The sequence below is a fragment of the Raphanus sativus genome, unplaced genomic scaffold (assembly GCF_000801105.2).
Source record: "Raphanus sativus cultivar WK10039 unplaced genomic scaffold, ASM80110v3 Scaffold1806, whole genome shotgun sequence".
NCBI classification, from domain to species: domain Eukaryota; kingdom Viridiplantae; phylum Streptophyta; class Magnoliopsida; order Brassicales; family Brassicaceae; genus Raphanus; species Raphanus sativus.
Genome location: NW_026617115.1, coordinates 1 through 19209, shown reverse-complemented (window position 1 = coordinate 19209; position 19209 = coordinate 1). Strand labels below are relative to the sequence as shown.

Here is a 19209-nt window from a genome sequence, read left to right as displayed (position 1 = left end):
TAATCCCTTGTGGTCTTCTTATCTCATCTCTCTTGTCTGATATGTATTTCGCACACACACGGTCGAAAGTTGCATTAGCTTGGACCATCTTCTTCTCTTGTCCGAATCCCATCCAGTTATGCAGCTTCCACAAAAACCTTGGTTTAACATGTCTATACAAAATTCCTTCTCCAACATCATCCAGAGCTTTAGCAAATTCGTCCTCATGCATTTCAGTAGATAGAGATTTTGGATCAGAACCCGTTATAAGGATTAATATTGTATCAAAAGTGTACCTCCCGAACACGTCTTGCAAGTCCACAGGTGTGCCTTCCTCTGCAAAATGATCAAGAAGGGGAATAAGCCCGTCCTTGAGCTTCCTGGCCAATGTACTCTCTGAAAACCTTTGAAACCGTTGGTGATGGATCATGGCTTGATAAGATTTTCTCAGACTCTTCCACAGCTCCGAGTCCGTTGTGATTATTCCGTTTCCGAACACATCAAAAACATCTTGAAAACCGGGCCCTTTGATGTAGTTTGAGAAGTTTGAACTCAATATATGGTGAATGTTAGCTGGATCTGCTGTAAGCAACATATCCATTCCGGCAAACCATGGTCCCTTGAATTGAAATGTTAAGTCGGTGTTTTCAAGAAGCTCTACGGTGAAGTTGTAGACACGGTGGAGGACCATGATAAGGCCTGGAAGCATGCCAATGACGGGCCAATTTCTAAGGATTCGGTCATGAGGTTTCTTGAAGAGGAAGTAATCAAATATGAGAAAGCAAAGGATGAATATGAAAACTCCAACTAAGGTTATTGGAGACATAAGAGAAGAAGGTTGGTTAATCAGTGTGATAAGAGATAATTAGTGTTGTGTGATGGCTTCTTAGAGTTCAGAAGGGACTTGACTTATATACAGAATTGTTCAGTGAATAAGAGCATTCACTGCCCCCATCAACTCGTGCACCACTGCATGATGTGGATCTCACTACCCACCTATTGACGTTAATGTAGGTAATCAAACCATTTATATCATTCACTGTAACAATCGACCGGTGCACCACTTCATTATGTGGGTCTTACTACTCAACTATTCACCTTAATGTAGCTAATGAAACCATCTATATTATATATTATTTCTCATACATTCAGAGTAAACTGGACTTCTGGACAAGAAGCAAATGCACTAAATTTCCGTCCGAGACCATGCTCCCCAAAGAACATCGGATGGGTGACATGGGTCCATAGCTTCGTTACATACCACAAAATGGGTCCATCATTTCATTAAATCCAAAACTAATGTTTACCTTTGAATCTCACTGTGAATATGATCTGTAGTTAAGTCAGGGTGAACTGGAACTTGTGGACCACATGGAAAATGCACTAGATTGCCATCCCCCAGACCATGCTCGTCAAAGACATCCATCCGGATGGGTCCACAACTTCGTTCCATACCTAAATTTTTCTTGAAATAATTATTTTTAGTCAACTAATTTTCCAAAAAAGAAAAATACCAACTAACCCTTTTTCAGAAAAATGGTTACGTTTGTAAACGCTTAAGAATTTCGGACAGAACCCAAATTTGTAAAATGAAAAAGGATAGTTTACCAAATGTGAAAAAAAATTAATATTCTCATTTACTTGGAGAAGCGGAGAAAGTACCGTCTCCAAAACCTAAAGCAGCCACTTGTTTTCCGCAGCATTCAACTTAACGATGGGCGCTGCGACAACTGCAAGACAGACCTCGTGGCTGGTGGCAACGGCAATTGCCGCAGTGGAAGCACGGTGGAATTATCCTGTCCGTTTTTTCAACAAAGATGTAAAGCCTCGTCTCCGTGCCATCGCTGTAACGTCTCGTACACCTTCCGCCCCATCATCTTCCTCATCGTCGACGGCTGATATCGTCAGAGACAACCCGAAGGCTAAATCTGAGGCTTCCATGGAGAGAGTTATGGGTCTTAGCTGCTTTGGTCCCACCACCGTTCGATTCTAGATCATTACGTAGTCTACTACTTGTTGATTCTAAAGCTTTTATTCTTCTCATTGTGATAATTTTATAGTTTTTGTTTATTTTTTATTTTTTGAATTGGATCGTTAAGTTTGTCTGTTGACACCTTCACAGTTTTGACTTGAAATTCTTAGAAAATATGGAGAGGTTTTTTCAGGTCATATAGGTATTAAGTCTTGAATTAGAAATCAAATAGCAAGTCTTGTAAAGGGTATTACAAGGGTTTTATATTGATAAATGAGTTCTTTGGCTATTATAAGAGGTTATTTATAGGATAATTTTTGTAAAAGCTATTAGACAGTGGCAATTATAATGGTGATATGATAAGTTCACAGTGCCATCAAATTTTGTAAGGAAGAGGAAGATAGATCAAAGTGGCTGAGTGCGAAGAGCAAAGACTATGGCTGAGAGAGAGTCTCTTTGATGTTACGAGAAAAGACTTTTTGTTTTCTTTTTGCGTTTTCTTTTTGTTACTAATCATGTTATAACTACTGTCGAAAATCTAAATTCTTACAAAAATTTAGGAAATTTTCAATTCTACCACAATTTTGATATCATTTTTAAATTTACTATTGATTAATTACTATTTTCACAAAGATATTTAAATTTGTGATAAAACAACACTAAACTAATTTTTCAAAATATATATAAAATTTTATAAAACCAGTTTCTTAGTATTAAAAACATTTCCAATGTAAATTTTCTTTTTTTCTTTTAAAATAGAATAAAAGAAAAAAATAGAGTGAAATTATTTTAACCCAACTCCATATATTATTCCATAATAGAATAATGAACAAACAAAGATAGATTATTCTATTTATGTAGTAAACTTCATTATAGAATAAAATATAGAGTTTTTTTGGCATAGAGTAAAATATAGAGTTGCATTAGATCATTTCTTATTTCATACTTCATTTTATTTTATAAGAAAAAAATGGAATTAGATTGGAGAGTAATTAACTTATGTTTCTAACAATTTCATTTTATTTCCTAAACCCTACACAATAATTACCAAAATTTAAATCCAAATATTAATATTTTTTTTTATTTGTGGTATTTTTGAAAAGTAGTAATTAACTTATATTTCTAACAATTTCTCATAAAATTCAATATTTTACCCAAAAAAATGCAAAAGAGATTTGAACACAATCTTTTTGTAGCTATGTTGTCAGGGATGCAAAATCAATTCTCTAAAGTCCTGCTTACTATACATAATTTTACTAATACATGAGGGTCTTTACTGTAAGAACCGGCAAAAAAAAACCTTTTGACCTTTTGGGCTTTGTAAGAAGGCGCAGTCTGTCTCCGTTATCCCAGAAAGATGGCGGACGAAAAGGTTAGAGATGAAGCGATGCAGATCATTGGAATGTTTCAGATCCTTCCGAGACTTGTCGTTTTTGATCTCGATTATACTCTCTGGCCTTTCTACTGGTAACCTTTCTCTCTAATTTGATTCATCAATTCAAAACACATATCAACTGTCCGTGTGATTTTGGGTTTGGGTTAAAAAAACATTGTAACTGTAGTCTCGAATGATTTAATTTTGGGAATTATTAGAACATTTGTTGGAATGAGGAACAATCTGGAAAGATATCACAAAGTTCGTTTGTTTTCCTCTTACCAGTGAATGTCGTTCTAAACGAGAAATGCCGTCTTTGTATCCACAAGCAAAGGGTATAGTGAGTGCTCTGAAAGCGAAAGGAATTCAAATGGCGATTGCTTCCAGATCTCCCACTTCAGACATCGCCAACACTTTCATTGACAAATTGAATATTAAGTCCATGTTCGTCGCCAAGGTAGTGTTTCACTGTGTTAGCAAATCATTTTCTTTGTCCCGAAATTTGAATTCTATTTTGGGGACTGTTTCAGGAAATATTCTCGAGTTGGACTCACAAGACGGAGCATTTTCAAAAGATACACACAAGGACAGGGGTGCCGTTTACTGACATGCTCTTCTTCGATGATGAGGACAGAAACATTAAATCAGTTAATAAATTAAAAACAAACTACGTTTTGTGCTTCCTCGAGCTTTACATCGCGTTTGCTTGATATGATTAATTATTCTTTTGGTGTTTTTTTTTAAACAGGTTTCTAAAATGGGAGTGACAAGCATCTTGGTGGGTGATGGGGTTACACTTGGAGCACTCAGACAAGGGCTTACTGAATTTTCTCATAACCATAACACTATCGAGAAGAACAAACAGGTTTGGCGCAACAAGTATTCCGGAAAGGCTGCCTCATCTGAGACCGACAAAGACTGACACTTCCGGTTTTTTTCCGGAATTGTATAACCCATTATACCATTCTATGGTGATCATTCCACCATTATTTACTGTATAAATAAATTGCATGGATACGTGAAAGTTTTGTGTTGAAGATTTCTAACTCTCTCAATACTGGCTTTGTTGTTACATGGATGTTCCTTATGTAACTGTGTTTTCCTATGAAACTCACTGAAAATGGTGGTGCTTGTGCGTAGTTGAAATTTATGAGTGTTAAGGAAGTCCCTTTAAACTATTGTATGAAATAAGTTTTTCAACAAGTTGGGTAGATGAATGAACAGAAACATATATCTTTCTCACTGATAGAAACATGTCTTGCCAGATAGAGTCACTGTTGTTTGAGGTAATCTCAAGTTGAGACCATCCAAATTGTATAAACTGTTGTTTGTCATACATACTGTAGAAGAAAACATTCTTTTTTTCTTTTTGCTTTCTATCTGTTGAAACAAGTTGCAAGACTCTGCAGTCCACTAATTTTTCACGATCATTAAGCAAACATTTTGAAAGGTGTTCCACCCAAACTTCTTGCATTTTGGATTCACTTCGCCTCAGCTCTCTGATCATTAATTTTGGCTGGCTTGGTAACCTTTTCCCCAGCTGGTTTGAAACTGGTTTCTTCAAACTCAGCGATAAGTATCCTGGTTAAATCATATATGGTCGTGATTTAGGGGAATAATTGACCGTCTGGTTCAGTATTGATTTCAACTATTGCATCTGTGTGTTGTGAAGCACTTTACCAACAAATTGCAAAATTTCTGTGAATTATAAGACGATAATAACTTCTTAAAAGGAAAAAAGAAGTAAATCCTCAGATAACCCAATTCAAATGTGAAAACAAAAACTGAGTGTTTTAGTCTTGAAAATAGAATAAAAGAGGCTTTAAGCTCAAAACAGTAAAAAGCTACAAGAGACAACATCATGAGACGAAAAGAGTTGCACTGATTTACTCTTCGTCCTCCTCATCATCGTCCTCACCACCAGCTGCTCCATTCAATGCCTTAACTCTCTCAATCAACTTGTTCTTCCTTTCTTCATAGGTCAACTTCTTCAAATTGTACCTGTTGTTAACAAATCAAAACACAATTTGAGACAGAGAACGATCCAACAACAATGTTTTTAACAAGAAATAATAAAATGTTTTACCTCTTGTGTGCCTTGGGAGCAGGTTTCTCAGTCTTCTTTGGGTTAGGATCAGCGCGGATGGCTGCATGAACCTTCTTGTACAACTCCTCCATGCTCTCGGCATCAACTCCTTTCTTCAAGTACTGGCTGAAATGAGTCTGAAACTTCTCTGGCTCATCTTCGTTCAACATCTTCATATAGTTCGACACATGGCCACCGTAGATGTAGTTCCTGTGGATCTCAGCATCAAGCTGTTTGTTTTCTTTGTTGAAACCGGCAAATCTCTTGTCACTGTGAGGGATATCAAGACCTCCGTCCAATGCACCCTACAAAAAACAAACCAAAAAGCCATATTAAAGACTATACAAACATATTATTCTAAGGACTTTTAAAACAGTTTTTATCATACCTTGAGTGCACCGAAGACACGGTTTCCTGTTGTGGTCCTGATAAGACCGACGTCAAGAAGAGCACGGAAAGGTCTCCTTGACTCGGTGGGTTCCACGGAAAAGTCTTCACCAGTGGCCTAATCATGAATATTTAGGGTATTTGAGATTCAACCAGAGATGAAAATACACAAAAGTAGAGAGAGATATTAAAACATACCTCCACGTTGCCTTCATACTCTTCATCCATTTCCAACATCTTCAACACACGGCGAGCCAAGAGAAGGCCAGTACAGTAAGCTAGTTTTTGAAAAATAAAATAATTTTAATAAACCATGTAATAAAACAAGAAAACTAAGCATATGATATTTTTTTATTTTTTGATTCAATACCTGCAGCATAGTTGGAGAGCCCAACAGTGAGCCCATATTGAGGAAGCTCATGAGCATAAGCAGAGGCCTTGACAATGTCACCAGCTATGCTCGCGGACACGATTTGCGCGACGATGTCTTTGTTGGTGAAACGGACAACGAAACGGTACTTGGGGGTGTTGTACTTGTTCTTGTCTTGGTTGATGAGACGGATTCTTGCTCTGTAATCAGTCTTTCCAGCTGCAGAAACGAAAAAAAAAAAAGGAAATAACTTTCAGGACAGAGACAGAGAGAAAGCAGAGACAATATCAAAACTAAATGACAAAAGTCGATAATACCTCTCCTTCTCCTGAACTTGACTTGGTACCTCTTGAAGTAAGCATTCGACTTGGATGGCTTCACAAACACCTAACAATCAAAAAAACCGTCCTAAATGATTAGTCTATCATATTCAATCCCAAGATCTATCACTGAACACTAAAACAGAGCAAAAGCCACGCTGTTGAAATAGAGAAATATAAGAAATGAAATGAAGAAGGTTAGGTCATTTGATGAGAAAATCAAGAAGAAACCATGGCATAGTAAGAACACAAGAGAGATCAACGCTAGGGTTTTTACCATTGTTTAGCTATGTGAGATCTGAGTGACGAGGAGGCAAGAGGCGGAATGACCTAAATACGAGATTGTTTTATAAATGAAAAACCCTAGATGATATTTCTCTTATTGGGCTCTCCCATACTCGACGCGGCCTACTAATGCTTATGTGGGCTACAAAATAATTTATCGATCTGGATTGGGTCTATATTATACAAGAGGTTTTCCGTTATAATATTCAACTGCACTTTTGATTCATCTCATGAGCTGAATGTTTTTTTAATTCAAATTTAAAGCGTAAATGTAAATGATTATAATATACTAAGATATCATAGCTTCTGTCATTTCCTCTCGGAGAGGGAGAAATCGAAGGATCAGACTCTCATCGGCCCGGCACGGCCCTTTGCCAGATTCAGTAGCAGGTTCTCCGAAAAAGGAGCGTGTCAGAGAGCAATTAACCGTCACTAGAGCAAGTAGAGAGACTCATCGCCGGCGCCATCTGTGGAAAACAAACCATAGTCTTAAATTGTATGGTTAGTCATTGTGTATTTACAGAATCAGTTTAAGCTGTGGACGGAACAAAGTTCCACCACGACTACGGCTATGGCGGATGTTGCGTACGTATAAGTTTGAAGAACAAAGTTCCACTAATTATGAAACATTTTTGTTTTTTAACATCCTTTAATTATTACAAGTTAAAAAGGACATGTCTCAGAGAAAGAAAAAGAGGTCTTACAATAACCCAAAATGCAACCAAGTTTCAGAGAAAGAGTCAAATCTTATAATCGTAGGATTCTTTTTAGTTTAAGGTCATGATGCAATGAGTAAGACACATGTGAATCAAATATGACAGCCAACCTCCCACCTTTTTTGTAGCTTAACCCTTCCATTGGTAATATTTTTTATAACAAAGTATCATATTTTTGAAAAGGGAATTTGTTCAAAAATATATGACAGTCTTCTTTGATTTGAGAAAAATATAAACGTGCATTAACTCAGTTTTGCTGCCACTTATATTTGTGTTAACATAATTTTATTTTATGAGTGATCAAAACTTATTTGGATTATAACTTACTCTTTTTTCTTTTTTTTTTCTTGTTCACAAGATTATAACTCACTTGAACACCAAAAAATGAGAGTGGACATTGTTCATAATGTTTTCTTCGCTGAAGTTGTTTATTATGGGGGAATGTTGCAACGAGCATTGGATAGTTCCTTTATGTAGCAACCAAGCTAGGCTTTGGCCGATCTCTGGTGAAGGTCCTGCCTCTTCAACCATCTCTTATGTCACGTTCTTTTCTCTTTTTTTTTATCACGTCACGCTCTTGTCAGAGTAACTCTGTCAAGAAATTTCTGAGAAGATTATTTATTTTAAAATTAGCTGAGATTTAATTAGAGAAGATAAATAGGAATCAGTTCATTGAGAAGAGAAAAATGATTGTTTATGTTATGGATTTTGATAAAGACGATCCCAAACCCGTCTAATATTTGTAACATTCAGAAGACATAATATCGCTTGGAGTAAGGTTAGACCTTTACAAAAAGTGATAATAATTGTAAGAGATCGTGTTTAGACAGGAGGACGTAGCAGTTAAGTGATGAATAATTTAGCCACACTTGTTTATGCTAGCTTACACTCAATGCCTGAAAATAGGATGTATTAGTAACTGTTTGTGGAAATACAAATACGGTCACCTTTAAAAACTAAAGAAGGAAAAAACGTCTACAATAATTTCAAATGAAGTTTTAACAAATCAAAGAAAGAAACAATGTTGAAAAAGTTTTCAAATGACATTTCAACAAAAATTTGACAATAATGCCTTTAATAAAGTGGACTGGGACCTTTGAGAAACGAGTCTAATGAATAATAAGAGGACAAATACTTCTTAATAAAAAGATCTGCTTTGAGAAAGACACCTAGGTATGATTATGTTTTGGCAGCACAAATTGTCTGAGAATTAGTTAGAGGTGTGAGTTCAGTTATTTATTTGAGTTTTAGGTTTTTGGGTTTAAATATTATAGCTCTATTTGGGTATTTGTAAATTACGGTTTAGATTTAGTTCGGGTTCGAATAATTCGTTTAAATTATTTTAAAATTTTTAAAATTCATTATATGCTTTAATTTATTAAAATAAAAATAAGATATTATATTATATATAAATTTGAATAATATATGCCAAAATGCATAAACTTAACATATAAATTGGTTTCACTTAAATATTTTGATAGAGAATCAACAAATATTTCAAATATTTTTGGTGTTTTGAATATTGTTTAGATATTTTAGATACTTACTCTTGATTTGTATATATATTCACATTTCGAATATTTTAGATAACTTCAAAATTTCTTATATATTTTAGATAGTATTTATATATTAAATCTAAAAATACTTAATATATTTAAGTATATAAATTTATTTCAGATACCTTTGAATATCCAAAATATTTTGATTCAGAACGGGTTTGGTTTCGGTTCTTTAGATATCAAAACTTTGAATCTTCTCGGATATTTACATATTTTCAGTTTGAACTCGTTACTGCTACTACAGTCGGATTCGGTTCGGTTTTAGGATTAGTATTTTCTGCCCAATCCTAAGAGCATCTTTATTGGTATATTTGAACAAATCTTAAAACAATATAATAAAAGGAAAAAAAAAAGAAAGAGCGACCAAAGATGTGTATCTCGAGTATTCTTTAAAAAGTGTTTTGGTGAGATTATTAGGTGATGTGGCTTAATTTCATTGGTTCTGTTTTTTGGAAAATGAATTAAAATTTCATTCCTCCGGCAAAATCGATCTCTCTCCTCCTGCGATCAAATTTCTTTTTCCTTGATTTTCTCGGCGGCGTGAGCAAATGGGACGGGGTCAAGAACAAACAAGCCCAGAAGAATCTCAGATCCATGATTTTAGGCGATCTCTGCTTCTTCTACCACTCCGGTACGAAATCGAGGTGCGTCGTGGGTGTGGTGGAGGTGGCTCGCGAATGGTACGAAGATGACGATGACGAAGGAGAAAGAGAAGGAGCGACGTCAAAGCTGTCGGAATCGAGGTACATATCTTTTTTATTTATTTTTTGTCTTCTACTACACCGTTTTTGTTGCTTCAGTGAATGTTGTGATGGACAAAGTCAGATGCAGACCAAAAGGGTTTGCTTATGTCAAATTCTCTTCCAAAGAAGAAGCCGACGAAGCTTTATTACAACTTAACGGACAGGTACTTTCCCCATCTCTATTAGCTTGGGAAATATATATATATATATATTTGATGAATGTTTTGTGGTGGAGCATTAGAATAAGATATATATATATATATATATATATGCTAGAGAATGGAACTATTTGTTGTTGAATAATATGAATCTCATCAACTCTTTGATACTGGTTATGTTTTTGAAAATCTTGTTGCTGCTGTGCAGAGGCCACGCAACAGAACTCTGACCTCTGTTCATGAAGCAATGCTTGAGGATGTCGCTTACCCTGCTGAGATTGTTGGAAAACGTACTCGTTACCGTCTTGATGGTTCCAAGACATGAAGGTATCTCTATATCCTTTACGAGAATATTATCAGATTCTCTTTCTATGAATGAATCTGCTAAGCTCTTGAATTATTATTACTTCACACAGATCTATTTGGAGGCCAAGGAAAGGAACAACACAGAGTACAAGCTCGAGACTATGATGGGTGTGTACCGGAAACTTATCGGAAAGGATGTCACTTTCGAGTACCCTGTTGAAGCTTGAAGATGTTGATGACGCTGAAGAATCTCATCAGGATAGAGCTTTTGATTCTGTTTTGTGGTGTCTAGGATGAAGTACACTCTGTTTTTTTTTTTTTTTTTTGAACAACCAAGTACACTCTGTTTTGATTCAGTTATTCATAATCTTCATATTACAAAAGACTTACTTTCTGTGCTTTTCAAATTTGAAACCTATAAGTTTCAGTTCCATGCTCAAATTCCGACAAGAAAGTCTTAAATCAAATTTGAAATCTACAAGTTTTAATTAATATGTTTGTTTCTTTTTATGTTTTTCATTTCTATCTTTCATTTTTTCATAATAATTTGAAATTGTATTTTGGATATCTTTTTATTTTTAAATAAAGTTTAGTATTAATTTTTTATGTTTTCAATTTAAAAATTATTTTTATTGTTTTAAAAATTATTATATGTTTTAACATTATTAAATTATATAATTATTAAGATACAAATTCTATATCTTCTCATTTATCCCACTACTAATTATTACTAAATTTTATCTTTTATATTATTTTATTAGTTTTTCACACCTAAGATATATCATTCCATTTATCCCATTAAGAATGCTTAACGTAGACTTTTTGTCTTGCAAAATATTTAACTGGTCACAAGCACGTGGACATACCTGATTGTTTCTATCACATAGGAATAGGATAAGTCTAAATAAATAATTGGAAACTCTAAATGTTCATATTAGAATAATAAGCACTCCAAAATCAAATCTCGTACAAGACACTAATCATACATGTGTTTTTTCGATACATTAAGACCTTGAATGGTGATAATAACAAACTAGTAACAACATCTCCAGATAATTTTTTTCAAGTAATAAACCAGATATTTGTTTACTAATGTCCTAGGAGGCTTAATTTAGCTGTTTGATTTTCTCTTGAGAACAATGACCCAAGTGACGGCTTCAAAGAGCAAAGCTATGCCTCCAAGGCTCGCGAGCACTGCAATGTAAGCAGTCTTGTACGCGTGTTGGGGGTTCAAGATGCTAAGACCTTTGAATACATTAATGATCCCGAGGATGATGATGGAATAGCCGACTCCATGGTGGTAGATATTCCAATAGACTCTATATTTGTGGTCCTTCTTTGGCCTTAGACACATCGCAAATACCTAAATGATGACAGAGAAGAGACAAGAAAGTACTCTCAAGATCAAGAGACATAGTCAAAATCAAATGGTAAACATAGATCAATTGTTAAGTTAAAAAGAAGTGATAGTTTCAACAACTTTAGCGAATGATATGAAGAAGAGCTTTTTTCAACTTCAGGAAACATCTCTGAACAATAACTTCAAAGGGTAAACAACTTTAGGATGTTGTTTTTGTAATTTACCTGAATGGTGGCGAGTGTGAAGAGGGCGAGGCCGATGTTACCGTGGCTGGCATAGCGAATACCTTCGGACTCGTTGCCTAACTTGATCCCGATGGACCAACCAGCAACGCCGATGACGTAAGCAGAGAACTGACAAGACACGTGGATGTAAAACCAAGCAGGATCTGCGGATTCAAACACCCTCATGTACCTGGCTATTATTGCTCCGACAGGAAACAGAATCCCCCAACTCACGGCGTTTAATATCCCATGAATCTACACAAATTTAGATTCAGTTTTGCTTTCCCTTGTTTATGTTATATTATATTTATTTATTTATAATAATACAAACTCACATTTCTCTTCTTGACTCTAGAATCTCCCTCGCCTCCTCCACCCCCGCCGCTGTTATTCCCGCTTAAATCAAGAAGTCCTTTAGAAGAAAGATTCGGCGCGTCGAAATCGTGCTTCTCTATCTTTCCCTCGGGACTCACCCCTGGACCGACTTGCCAGACCTGATTCACCTTTCCCTTGGCAGCCAGATCAGACGGAACTTTAATCCTCGCGAAGATTCTCAGCGTTCCTCCGTCTCCGGACGCTTCCTCCTCTGCTCTCATGTCCCAAACCTCGAACGCTAGCTTCGAGGGAACAATGGTGCTGTAAGAGCTGATGTTTAGCGTCTTCACCACGGCAACGCCTTTGTTTGGGTCCTTGTATGCGACAAGGGTTTGAGCTCCAGCCATACCGGTGGCTTGTGGATTTATCGCCCAAGAGACCCATCCTCCTGGCTTTGAGGGCGGAGCGGAGAAGACCACGGCGAGGGTTGTGTTTGGTTTGTCGTATGAGAAGTGGAGGAAGGCTTTGAGTTGAGGGAGGTCTAGGCAATGAGGGTAGGTCTTGTCGCCGGAAAATGTCTGTGACTTGCATGTTTGTGAGACGGACGGTGAGATTAGCAGAGCCCAGAAAAAGAAGGAGAGAGAGATTCCGACGGAAGAATAAGCTGCTGCTGCCATATCTTTTGATGGGTTGTAGTAACCGTAATAAAGCTTTTTGACGGAATAAATAGGCAAAACCAGCATGTGTTTAGGTGTTTTTTATTTTACAGATATTTAGATTCTTTTCAGATGTTAGAGTATATATTATACAAGATATTATTTCCAAAAGTATCATCAGATCAGATAACTGTATATACTATTCCTATTATGTTCTTAATTCATTTTTATTGGTGGATGTAAAAAAGCTAAACAGATGCTAGGCGAAAAATTAAGAAATTAGAGACACCTACGATTTAGAGCCAAAATATAAAAAAAATGTGATTCTACATGTGTGTCCTTTCCGTTGATCAATCACAAAACATTAAAATCACAAAAGAAATAAAATTATTTTTAATTTTGCAGCATTTAAAATTTGTGATTAATCTTAATTCTTTGGGAAAGTAACTTTGTAACTTTACAAAACACTTTTAAAACTTAAAAATTTTAAACTAAATAACTTTACAACGGTCAAAATTCAAAAACATATTATAATTTATATCTAACAAAATATTAGAAAGTGGTGGCTTTTTTTATCGAAGTTGATGTCTCTCGGTTTATTTATTGTTTCTTTCCATTAACACCGGTCTAGGGGATCTTCACAGTTTAGATAACAATCTCCGGTTCGGGGTCACCAATTGGTCATCGTTCACTTCCCGGTGTCACATTAGCTCTCTCTTGATCTTTGTGGCAGTGTGTTTGACCTATCGTACATGTTTAGAGATTCGCTGGTTTGGTGGTGGCGGTGAAATCGACTCACTTCTTGATGTTTGTTGGCTATGGAGGTGATTGTACATGCGAGATCTCGAAGTATTGCTCAGGTGATTATCTTGGGTCTCTATCGCTTTCATTTGTTAAGAGCTTAACTGCGTGTGAAGGTTACAAGCTCGATAAGTTCATTGGAGGCTAGCTATCCTAGAAACATCTAGGGAAACCCCGACATCCGAGGGAACAAAGTGAAAACATTTTTTGATTTCTAGATATTTTGGTTATGAACTAGCGAAACTGAGGTGATGGGTTGAGTGAAGCTAGTTAGGACTAGAAATTATGTTGTTTTGTACGATTTGATTTGTAATCGAATCCTATTCCCGATTTCGGGTTGCTTTATAAAATTTTCTTCGTAAAAAAATTAGAAAATTTTGATAAAAAAATTGCATCGACTTATTGGATCTTAACAAAATGTGTCCAAAAGATAGCTTTCATCCCTCACATATATGTCGAGTCAATATAAGACAACGAATGTTAACATTCATGGATAACTTCTCCGGCTACAATCAGATTATGATGCATTCCGACGATGGGGCAAATACTGCATTTACCATCAATCGGGACCTATTGTTATAGTCATGTATTTTAGATTGAAGAATGCAGAAACGAGTTACCAAATGTTGATCAATAAAATGTTTGTTGACAAACTCTGCGTCGCTATAAAAGTTCGTTAAATCTCTGGTCGCCGCCGATCATATTAATCATCCGAAAGAGTGCTTCCATATACTGAACGATTACAATATGAAGCTACATATGGTGAAGTTTACTTTCGAAATCGTTCTTGGAAAGTTTTTGGATATATTGTCACTCAAAAAGACATCGAGGGAAATCCAAAACAGATATCAGCAATCCTCAGTTCAACATAGACGTTTTGATCTTGATTCGAAGTGTTACCACTGGACCAAGAGCCCTATAAGAGTCAACACATTAGCTCTGTAAAAATTTTGAACTTAAATCGCTAAATCGTTAACTTCGTTACAAAACAATGGATCATTTCAAAATACGACAACTAAAAAGAGTCTTGGTTTTATTGGGCCTGAATTATAAAACAAACGCCCAATAAACAACCCTTAACCGTATCTGAAAAAACCCTAACCGCCTCCATATAAAACGCGACACTGAAGCAGTTGAGAAACGAGAATCGTCGAATCGAGGAAGAGATGGTGTCTGGTTCAGGGATATGCGCGAAGCGCGTCGTGGTCGACGCGAGGCACCACATGCTGGGCCGTCTCGCTTCGATCATAGCTAAGGAGCTGCTCAACGGACAGAAGGTTGTTGTTGTCCGATGCGAAGAGATATGTCTGTCAGGTGGATTGGTTCGACAGAAAATGAAGTACATGAGGTTTCTCAGGAAACGCATGAACACTAAACCTTCTCACGGTCCTATTCACTTCAGGGCTCCCTCTAAGATCTTCGGGCGTACCGTTCGTGGGTTAGTTAAAATCCAATCTCTACTTAGATATTAGGTTCTATGGATAGTTGTTTCGCTAAATCTTGTTTATGTTTGTGATGGTGATAGGATGATTCCACACAAGACCAAGCGTGGTGCTGCGGCGCTTGCACGCTTGAAGGTTTTTGAAGGAGTCCCACCTCCTTACGACAAGGTCAAGAGAATGGTCATTCCTGATGCTCTCAAGTATAGATCGTTAAACTTTTCTGTTTTAATTATAAAAATGTACAGTACAATGTGTTTAGTTCTGATTTTTTTTTGTTCTTAATTAGGGTTTTGAGGCTCCAAGCTGGTCACAAGTACTGCTTGTTGGGTCGTCTCTCTTCTGAGGTTGGCTGGAACCATTACGACACCATTAAGGTCTGTCCATTTTCTATATATAAATATGGTTTAGGGAATAAAAGTTTTTCATTTAGTAAATATAATGAGTTTTGAAGAGCCTTCATTTGACAACAAGAAGTAGAGTTGATGAAACCAGATATAGTTGGGATGGTAGTTTTGCTCTATCTATTGCATTTACTGAAACATATTTTTCATTTTTTGAATGCTAAGTTGATTATGTAGTAAAAGAAGATTGTGTGGTGAATCCTGCTGATGTTTGAAACTCAAAACTTAGGATCATACAGTCATTTTATTTATGAGGCTATAAATATCTTAGAGGAAACTGGGATTTACCTTTTGGTGTAATGATTTTGCAGGAGCTTGAGGTCAAAAGAAAGGAGAAGTCACAGGCTGTGTATGAGCGCAAGAAGCAACTCATCAAGCTTAGGACCAAGGCCGAGAAGGTTGCTGAGGAGAAACTTGGATCCCAGCTTGATGTTCTTGCACCGATCAAGTACTAGAAAACCCGCATCTATCTTTTGGTTTAAACGTTGCTTTGTTTTTGCCTTTGATTTTTATTTTATTTTTGAATTTGGTAACCTTGTAGACGTAAAGATTGGAAAGAGTACATTTTGGCTTGTTTTGTTTCCTATTCAGTCAATGTGTTATGGTTCCAATTCTATTTTTTTTCTTTTGTTGTCAGTATTATTTTCTAAGCTCGGAAAGGTTCAACATCTATTGGTGTGGTTTTGAAATGTAGGAAAAGTAGATTTTGTTTAGTGGCAATAGTCAGTCGAGAAGCCTATATCTACTCCATTACTCCATAGACTTTCATTGGAATTTTGGCGATATCAAATAGTTTTATTGTTTGGGGATTGAGACTCAAGAATCACTCGAGAAGCTTATATCTCCTCCATTATTAGCTGTTCCCACTCTCCCAAACCAAACGATGGACAGAACAAAGAAGAAGGTGTGACATCTCTCTATGATGCAGTGGTGTTTTACATACGTCAAAAGATGTCAAAAAGACGATCACGAATCTATCTATCTATCTACCACCTTTTCCCATTTCAACTTTGCAAACTCAACCTGAGAGTTTACAATTTACTTTGACTGGACCAAACCAGTGTTAAGTTATGCACTAGCTCAGCCAAATCCAAAGACCGTCCACTTGATGATGTTGAATGCTGCAAAGTGAGGAGTCCGACTCTGTACAAACCGGTTTGGGTACTAAGATATTCAACCTGCAGACCTTTTGAACGGACTACAAGGATGTAATTGCGATGATTAGCGAACTTCATGACCAAGCTTCTCTACTGAGTTGAAGGAGTTCGTGACACTACAAAGAAGATTCCAATCCTTCAAGCTTGTAGAATGAGTTAGTGACACTACAAAGAAGATTCCAATCTCATCTACATTCCACGGACTCAGAACGCTATTGCCGATTTTTTTTAGTCGCAAGTGCAAGATCATTTCATAAAAATCTTTTTATTGGTTATTATATTTTGGTTTGTACTCTAAAATGACTTAATGTTAAAAGAAGTCTAAATATAAGCCACCTAATAACAAGACAAAAAAACTAGGAGAGTTGGAAAGGTCCTAAAAACAAACTTGGTGTTCTGCCAGATCAACATAATTGGTAATAAAAAGACAACTTCTTATTTTCTATAATTTGTCAAACTGGTATTTTCTATAATTTGTCAAACTGGTAATATATATATATATATATACCTGTTTGTTAATGGCAAATGGTAGCCAACATTTTGTACAATTAGTTTAACCTTGAGGTTGTTTTTCTCAGTATTGCATCGTTTCAAAACCTCCTTTTTGTTTGTGTTTTAACCTATTAAATCTCTGCATAAACAGGAAACTAAAATATTTCTGTTTCTTAAGGACTGTTGGTACTCCATATAAACCAATCGAAGGTCATTGAAAGTACGTAGGAGAGGTGTTGCAAAACGTTTTAGACGAATAACAATATCCTCTATAGAGAAAATGAGTTGTTTCTCGTGTTTCTCTTCAAAAAGTTTGGAAAATGAAGGTTTTTCCATGCCTGCTCCCTATAGGCAACCAGGCTCACCTAGTAAGTTCCCGCTCATATCGTTGGAAACGTAGTGGCTGACTTTTTTTAGATCTTTTGGAAAATAAAACATAATAAAACAAAATTTCCGCTATATCTTTCTGTCTTGTAGATAATCAAAGAGAGAGAACAAGACAAGTAGTGGCCAATAATGCAGCCTCGCAATCCAACAACATCGAGGCTCAGAGTTTCTCATTCCGTGAATTAGCCACCGCGACAAATAATTTCAGGCTAGAGAACCTCATTGGCGAAGGCGGCTTCGGGCGGGTCTATAAAGGAAAGCTCGACAAGACAGGACAGGTCAAATCCATATATGTCGAACAATATTTGATTCTCTCTGGTGTCACAAAAAAAAAATATTTGATTCTCTCGTACAAAAAAAAGTCGAACTAATTTCTTTCTTATTTTTTTTTTGGGGTTTGTGATCAGGTCGTGGCAGTGAAACAGCTTGATAGGAATGGACTACAAGGACAAAAAGAGTTCTTGGTCGAGGTGTTGATGCTTAGTCTTCTTCATCATTCGAATCTTGTGAACCTAATTGGCTACTGCGCTGACGGAGACCAAAGACTTCTTGTTTACGAATATATGCCTCTTGGATCCGTCGAAGACCATCTCCTCGGTAAATCATCATCCCCGCTCTGTTTTAATGGTTAAACCAAAGATAATCGTTATGTTTTCATTTTTTTTTTGAAAAAGATAACCAACCGGTTTGATGATGTAATTAAAAACAGATCTTGAACCGGACCAGAAACCACTAGACTGGAACTCGCGTATGAAGATCGCGTTAGGAGCAGCAAAAGGACTTGAGTATCTCCATGATAAAGCCAATCCTCCAGTGATTTATCGAGATCTTAAATCATCAAATCTATTGCTTGACCAAGATTTCGATACAAAACTCTCAGATTTTGGTTTAGCAAAGCTTGGGCCTACCGGAGACACACTACACGTGTCTTCCCGAGTTATGGGAACTTACGGTTATTGTGCTCCTGAGTATCAGAGAACCGGCCAACTTACTGTTAAATCAGATGTTTATAGTTTTGGAGTTGTGCTGTTGGAATTGATAACAGGAAGACGAGTTATCGACACAACGAGACCTAGTCATGAAAATAATTTGGTTACTTGGGTGAGTTTCTGTTAGCATACATATGATTTCACTGATGGATCATTAATGTATATACACTAATCAAATGTACAACTTTTGCGTAGGCGCAACCAATTTTCAGAGACCCAACTAGATTCCCAGAGCTAGCTGATCCATTGCTACAAGGCCAATTTCCAGAAAAGAGTTTGAACCAAGCTGTAGCTGTAGCGGCAATGTGCCTCAATGAAGAACCTTTGGTTAGACCACTAATCAGCGACGTTGTTACAGCCCTCAGCTTCCTTGGTGAATCTTCCGACTTTTCCAACGCTGATTCTAGCCATTTACAACAAAATCCATCAGAGACATATCATGATGCAGTTCAGTGGGATTCAAGCCCTAGATAAATTATTTGCTCATGTAGACATTTTATGCTATATGACCCAACAATTAAGAACATACTAGACCTTGACCCGCCCGACCGGGCGGGTACTTGTTTTCTGTTTTTAATTTTTTGTTTATATTAAATGATGAATTTATAATATTTACACATAAATCCAGATTGAAAATTAATTTTGCAGTTATAATAAAATTTAAAATTAAAAGATTAATATAATATTCTGCTATAAAATTTATTTATTTTAATTAAAATAATATAGAGG

At 36.3% G+C, this 19209-nt stretch overlaps 7 protein-coding genes across 9 annotated transcripts; 4 read left to right on the top strand and 3 right to left on the bottom strand.

The window, feature by feature from the left end:
* Positions 1 to 4: 4 nt before the first annotated feature.
* LOC108828307 (alkane hydroxylase MAH1-like) lies at positions 5 to 851 on the bottom strand (the record flags this gene model as incomplete). The annotated part of the gene is made up of 1 exon (XM_056999419.1): positions 5 to 851. A coding segment is annotated over exon 1 (801 nt), but the record flags the coding sequence as incomplete, so codon positions are not given.
* A 2382-nt stretch (positions 852 to 3233) lies between these two features.
* Positions 3234 to 4504, top strand: LOC108828308 (uncharacterized). Its single transcript, XM_018601953.2, has 4 exons — positions 3234 to 3418; positions 3612 to 3783; positions 3857 to 3973; positions 4075 to 4504. The coding sequence occupies exons 1-4, from the start codon at positions 3309 to 3311 to the stop codon at positions 4246 to 4248; spliced, it is 573 nt and encodes a 190-aa protein (XP_018457455.2). The 5' UTR covers positions 3234 to 3308; the 3' UTR covers positions 4249 to 4504.
* A 553-nt stretch (positions 4505 to 5057) lies between these two features.
* On the bottom strand, positions 5058 to 6896 carry LOC130504791 (60S ribosomal protein L5-1). The gene is made up of 7 exons (XM_056999420.1): positions 6767 to 6896; positions 6487 to 6556; positions 6170 to 6388; positions 5998 to 6077; positions 5801 to 5917; positions 5413 to 5717; positions 5058 to 5327 (listed from the first exon to the last, which is right to left on the bottom strand). The coding sequence occupies exons 1-7, from the start codon at positions 6767 to 6769 to the stop codon at positions 5213 to 5215; spliced, it is 909 nt and encodes a 302-aa protein (XP_056855400.1). The 5' UTR covers positions 6770 to 6896; the 3' UTR covers positions 5058 to 5212.
* Positions 6897 to 9413: 2517 nt separating this feature from the next.
* LOC108823421 (uncharacterized) lies at positions 9414 to 10645 on the top strand. Of its 3 annotated transcripts, none has more exons than XM_056999421.1 (4): positions 9414 to 9792; positions 9875 to 9956; positions 10159 to 10277; positions 10367 to 10645. In XM_056999421.1, exons 1-3 carry the CDS (start codon positions 9644 to 9646, stop codon positions 10273 to 10275), a joined length of 348 nt encoding a protein of 115 aa, XP_056855401.1. In that variant the 5' UTR covers positions 9414 to 9643; the 3' UTR covers positions 10276 to 10277; positions 10367 to 10645. The 3 variants fall into 3 exon arrangements, with proteins under 3 accessions (XP_056855401.1, XP_056855403.1, XP_056855402.1); XM_056999423.1 differs by having other exon boundaries at positions 9415 to 9792; positions 9871 to 9956; XM_056999422.1 differs by having other exon boundaries at positions 9416 to 9792; positions 9881 to 9956.
* A 520-nt stretch (positions 10646 to 11165) lies between these two features.
* On the bottom strand, positions 11166 to 12945 carry LOC108823418 (cytochrome b561 and DOMON domain-containing protein At3g25290). The gene is made up of 3 exons (XM_018596616.2): positions 12176 to 12945; positions 11841 to 12095; positions 11166 to 11619 (listed from the first exon to the last, which is right to left on the bottom strand). Exons 1-3 carry the CDS (start codon positions 12896 to 12898, stop codon positions 11368 to 11370), a joined length of 1230 nt encoding a protein of 409 aa, XP_018452118.2. The 5' UTR covers positions 12899 to 12945; the 3' UTR covers positions 11166 to 11367.
* Positions 12946 to 14733: 1788 nt separating this feature from the next.
* Positions 14734 to 16066, top strand: LOC108823420 (60S ribosomal protein L13a-2). Its single transcript, XM_018596617.2, has 4 exons — positions 14734 to 15050; positions 15138 to 15254; positions 15341 to 15428; positions 15767 to 16066. Exons 1-4 carry the CDS (start codon positions 14779 to 14781, stop codon positions 15908 to 15910), a joined length of 621 nt encoding a protein of 206 aa, XP_018452119.2. The 5' UTR covers positions 14734 to 14778; the 3' UTR covers positions 15911 to 16066.
* A 1193-nt stretch (positions 16067 to 17259) lies between these two features.
* Positions 17260 to 18999, top strand: LOC130504790 (probable serine/threonine-protein kinase PBL25). The gene is made up of 5 exons (XM_056999418.1): positions 17260 to 17472; positions 17594 to 17769; positions 17899 to 18088; positions 18201 to 18592; positions 18676 to 18999. The coding sequence occupies exons 1-5, from the start codon at positions 17385 to 17387 to the stop codon at positions 18952 to 18954; spliced, it is 1125 nt and encodes a 374-aa protein (XP_056855398.1). The 5' UTR covers positions 17260 to 17384; the 3' UTR covers positions 18955 to 18999.
* Positions 19000 to 19209: the final 210 nt, after the last annotated feature.

Excerpts from the sequence above, each read along its gene's own strand:
- LOC130504791 (XM_056999420.1), bottom strand. Across the intron at positions 6,389-6,486 it reads CAAGTTCAGGAGAAGGAGAG|CTGGAAAGACTGATTACAGA; the intron begins GTATTATCGACT and ends TCGTTTCTGCAG. Across the intron at positions 5,718-5,800 it reads GTGTCTTCGGTGCACTCAAG|GGTGCATTGGACGGAGGTCT; the intron begins GTATGATAAAAA and ends TGTTTTTTGTAG.
- LOC108823421 (XM_056999421.1), top strand. The coding sequence starts at position 9,644 with ATGATTTTAGGCGATCTCTGCTTCTTCTACCACTCCGGTACGAAATCG. Across the intron at positions 9,793-9,874 it reads TCAAAGCTGTCGGAATCGAG|ATGCAGACCAAAAGGGTTTG; the intron begins GTACATATCTTT and ends GGACAAAGTCAG. Across the intron at positions 9,957-10,158 it reads TATTACAACTTAACGGACAG|AGGCCACGCAACAGAACTCT; the intron begins GTACTTTCCCCA and ends GCTGCTGTGCAG.
- LOC130504790 (XM_056999418.1), top strand. The coding sequence starts at position 17,385 with ATGAGTTGTTTCTCGTGTTTCTCTTCAAAAAGTTTGGAAAATGAAGGT. Across the intron at positions 17,770-17,898 it reads AGCTCGACAAGACAGGACAG|GTCGTGGCAGTGAAACAGCT; the intron begins GTCAAATCCATA and ends GTTTGTGATCAG. Across the intron at positions 18,593-18,675 it reads AAAATAATTTGGTTACTTGG|GCGCAACCAATTTTCAGAGA; the intron begins GTGAGTTTCTGT and ends ACTTTTGCGTAG.
- LOC108828308 (XM_018601953.2), top strand. The coding sequence starts at position 3,309 with ATGGCGGACGAAAAGGTTAGAGATGAAGCGATGCAGATCATTGGAATG. Across the intron at positions 3,419-3,611 it reads ACTCTCTGGCCTTTCTACTG|TGAATGTCGTTCTAAACGAG; the intron begins GTAACCTTTCTC and ends TCCTCTTACCAG. Across the intron at positions 3,784-3,856 it reads AGTCCATGTTCGTCGCCAAG|GAAATATTCTCGAGTTGGAC; the intron begins GTAGTGTTTCAC and ends GGACTGTTTCAG.
- LOC108823420 (XM_018596617.2), top strand. The coding sequence starts at position 14,779 with ATGGTGTCTGGTTCAGGGATATGCGCGAAGCGCGTCGTGGTCGACGCG. Across the intron at positions 15,051-15,137 it reads TTCGGGCGTACCGTTCGTGG|GATGATTCCACACAAGACCA; the intron begins GTTAGTTAAAAT and ends TGATGGTGATAG. Across the intron at positions 15,429-15,766 it reads ACCATTACGACACCATTAAG|GAGCTTGAGGTCAAAAGAAA; the intron begins GTCTGTCCATTT and ends ATGATTTTGCAG.
- LOC108823418 (XM_018596616.2), bottom strand. The coding sequence starts at position 12,898 with ATGCTGGTTTTGCCTATTTATTCCGTCAAAAAGCTTTATTACGGTTAC. Across the intron at positions 12,096-12,175 it reads CTAGAGTCAAGAAGAGAAAT|ATTCATGGGATATTAAACGC; the intron begins GTGAGTTTGTAT and ends AAATTTGTGTAG. Across the intron at positions 11,620-11,840 it reads TCACACTCGCCACCATTCAG|GTATTTGCGATGTGTCTAAG; the intron begins GTAAATTACAAA and ends GTCATCATTTAG.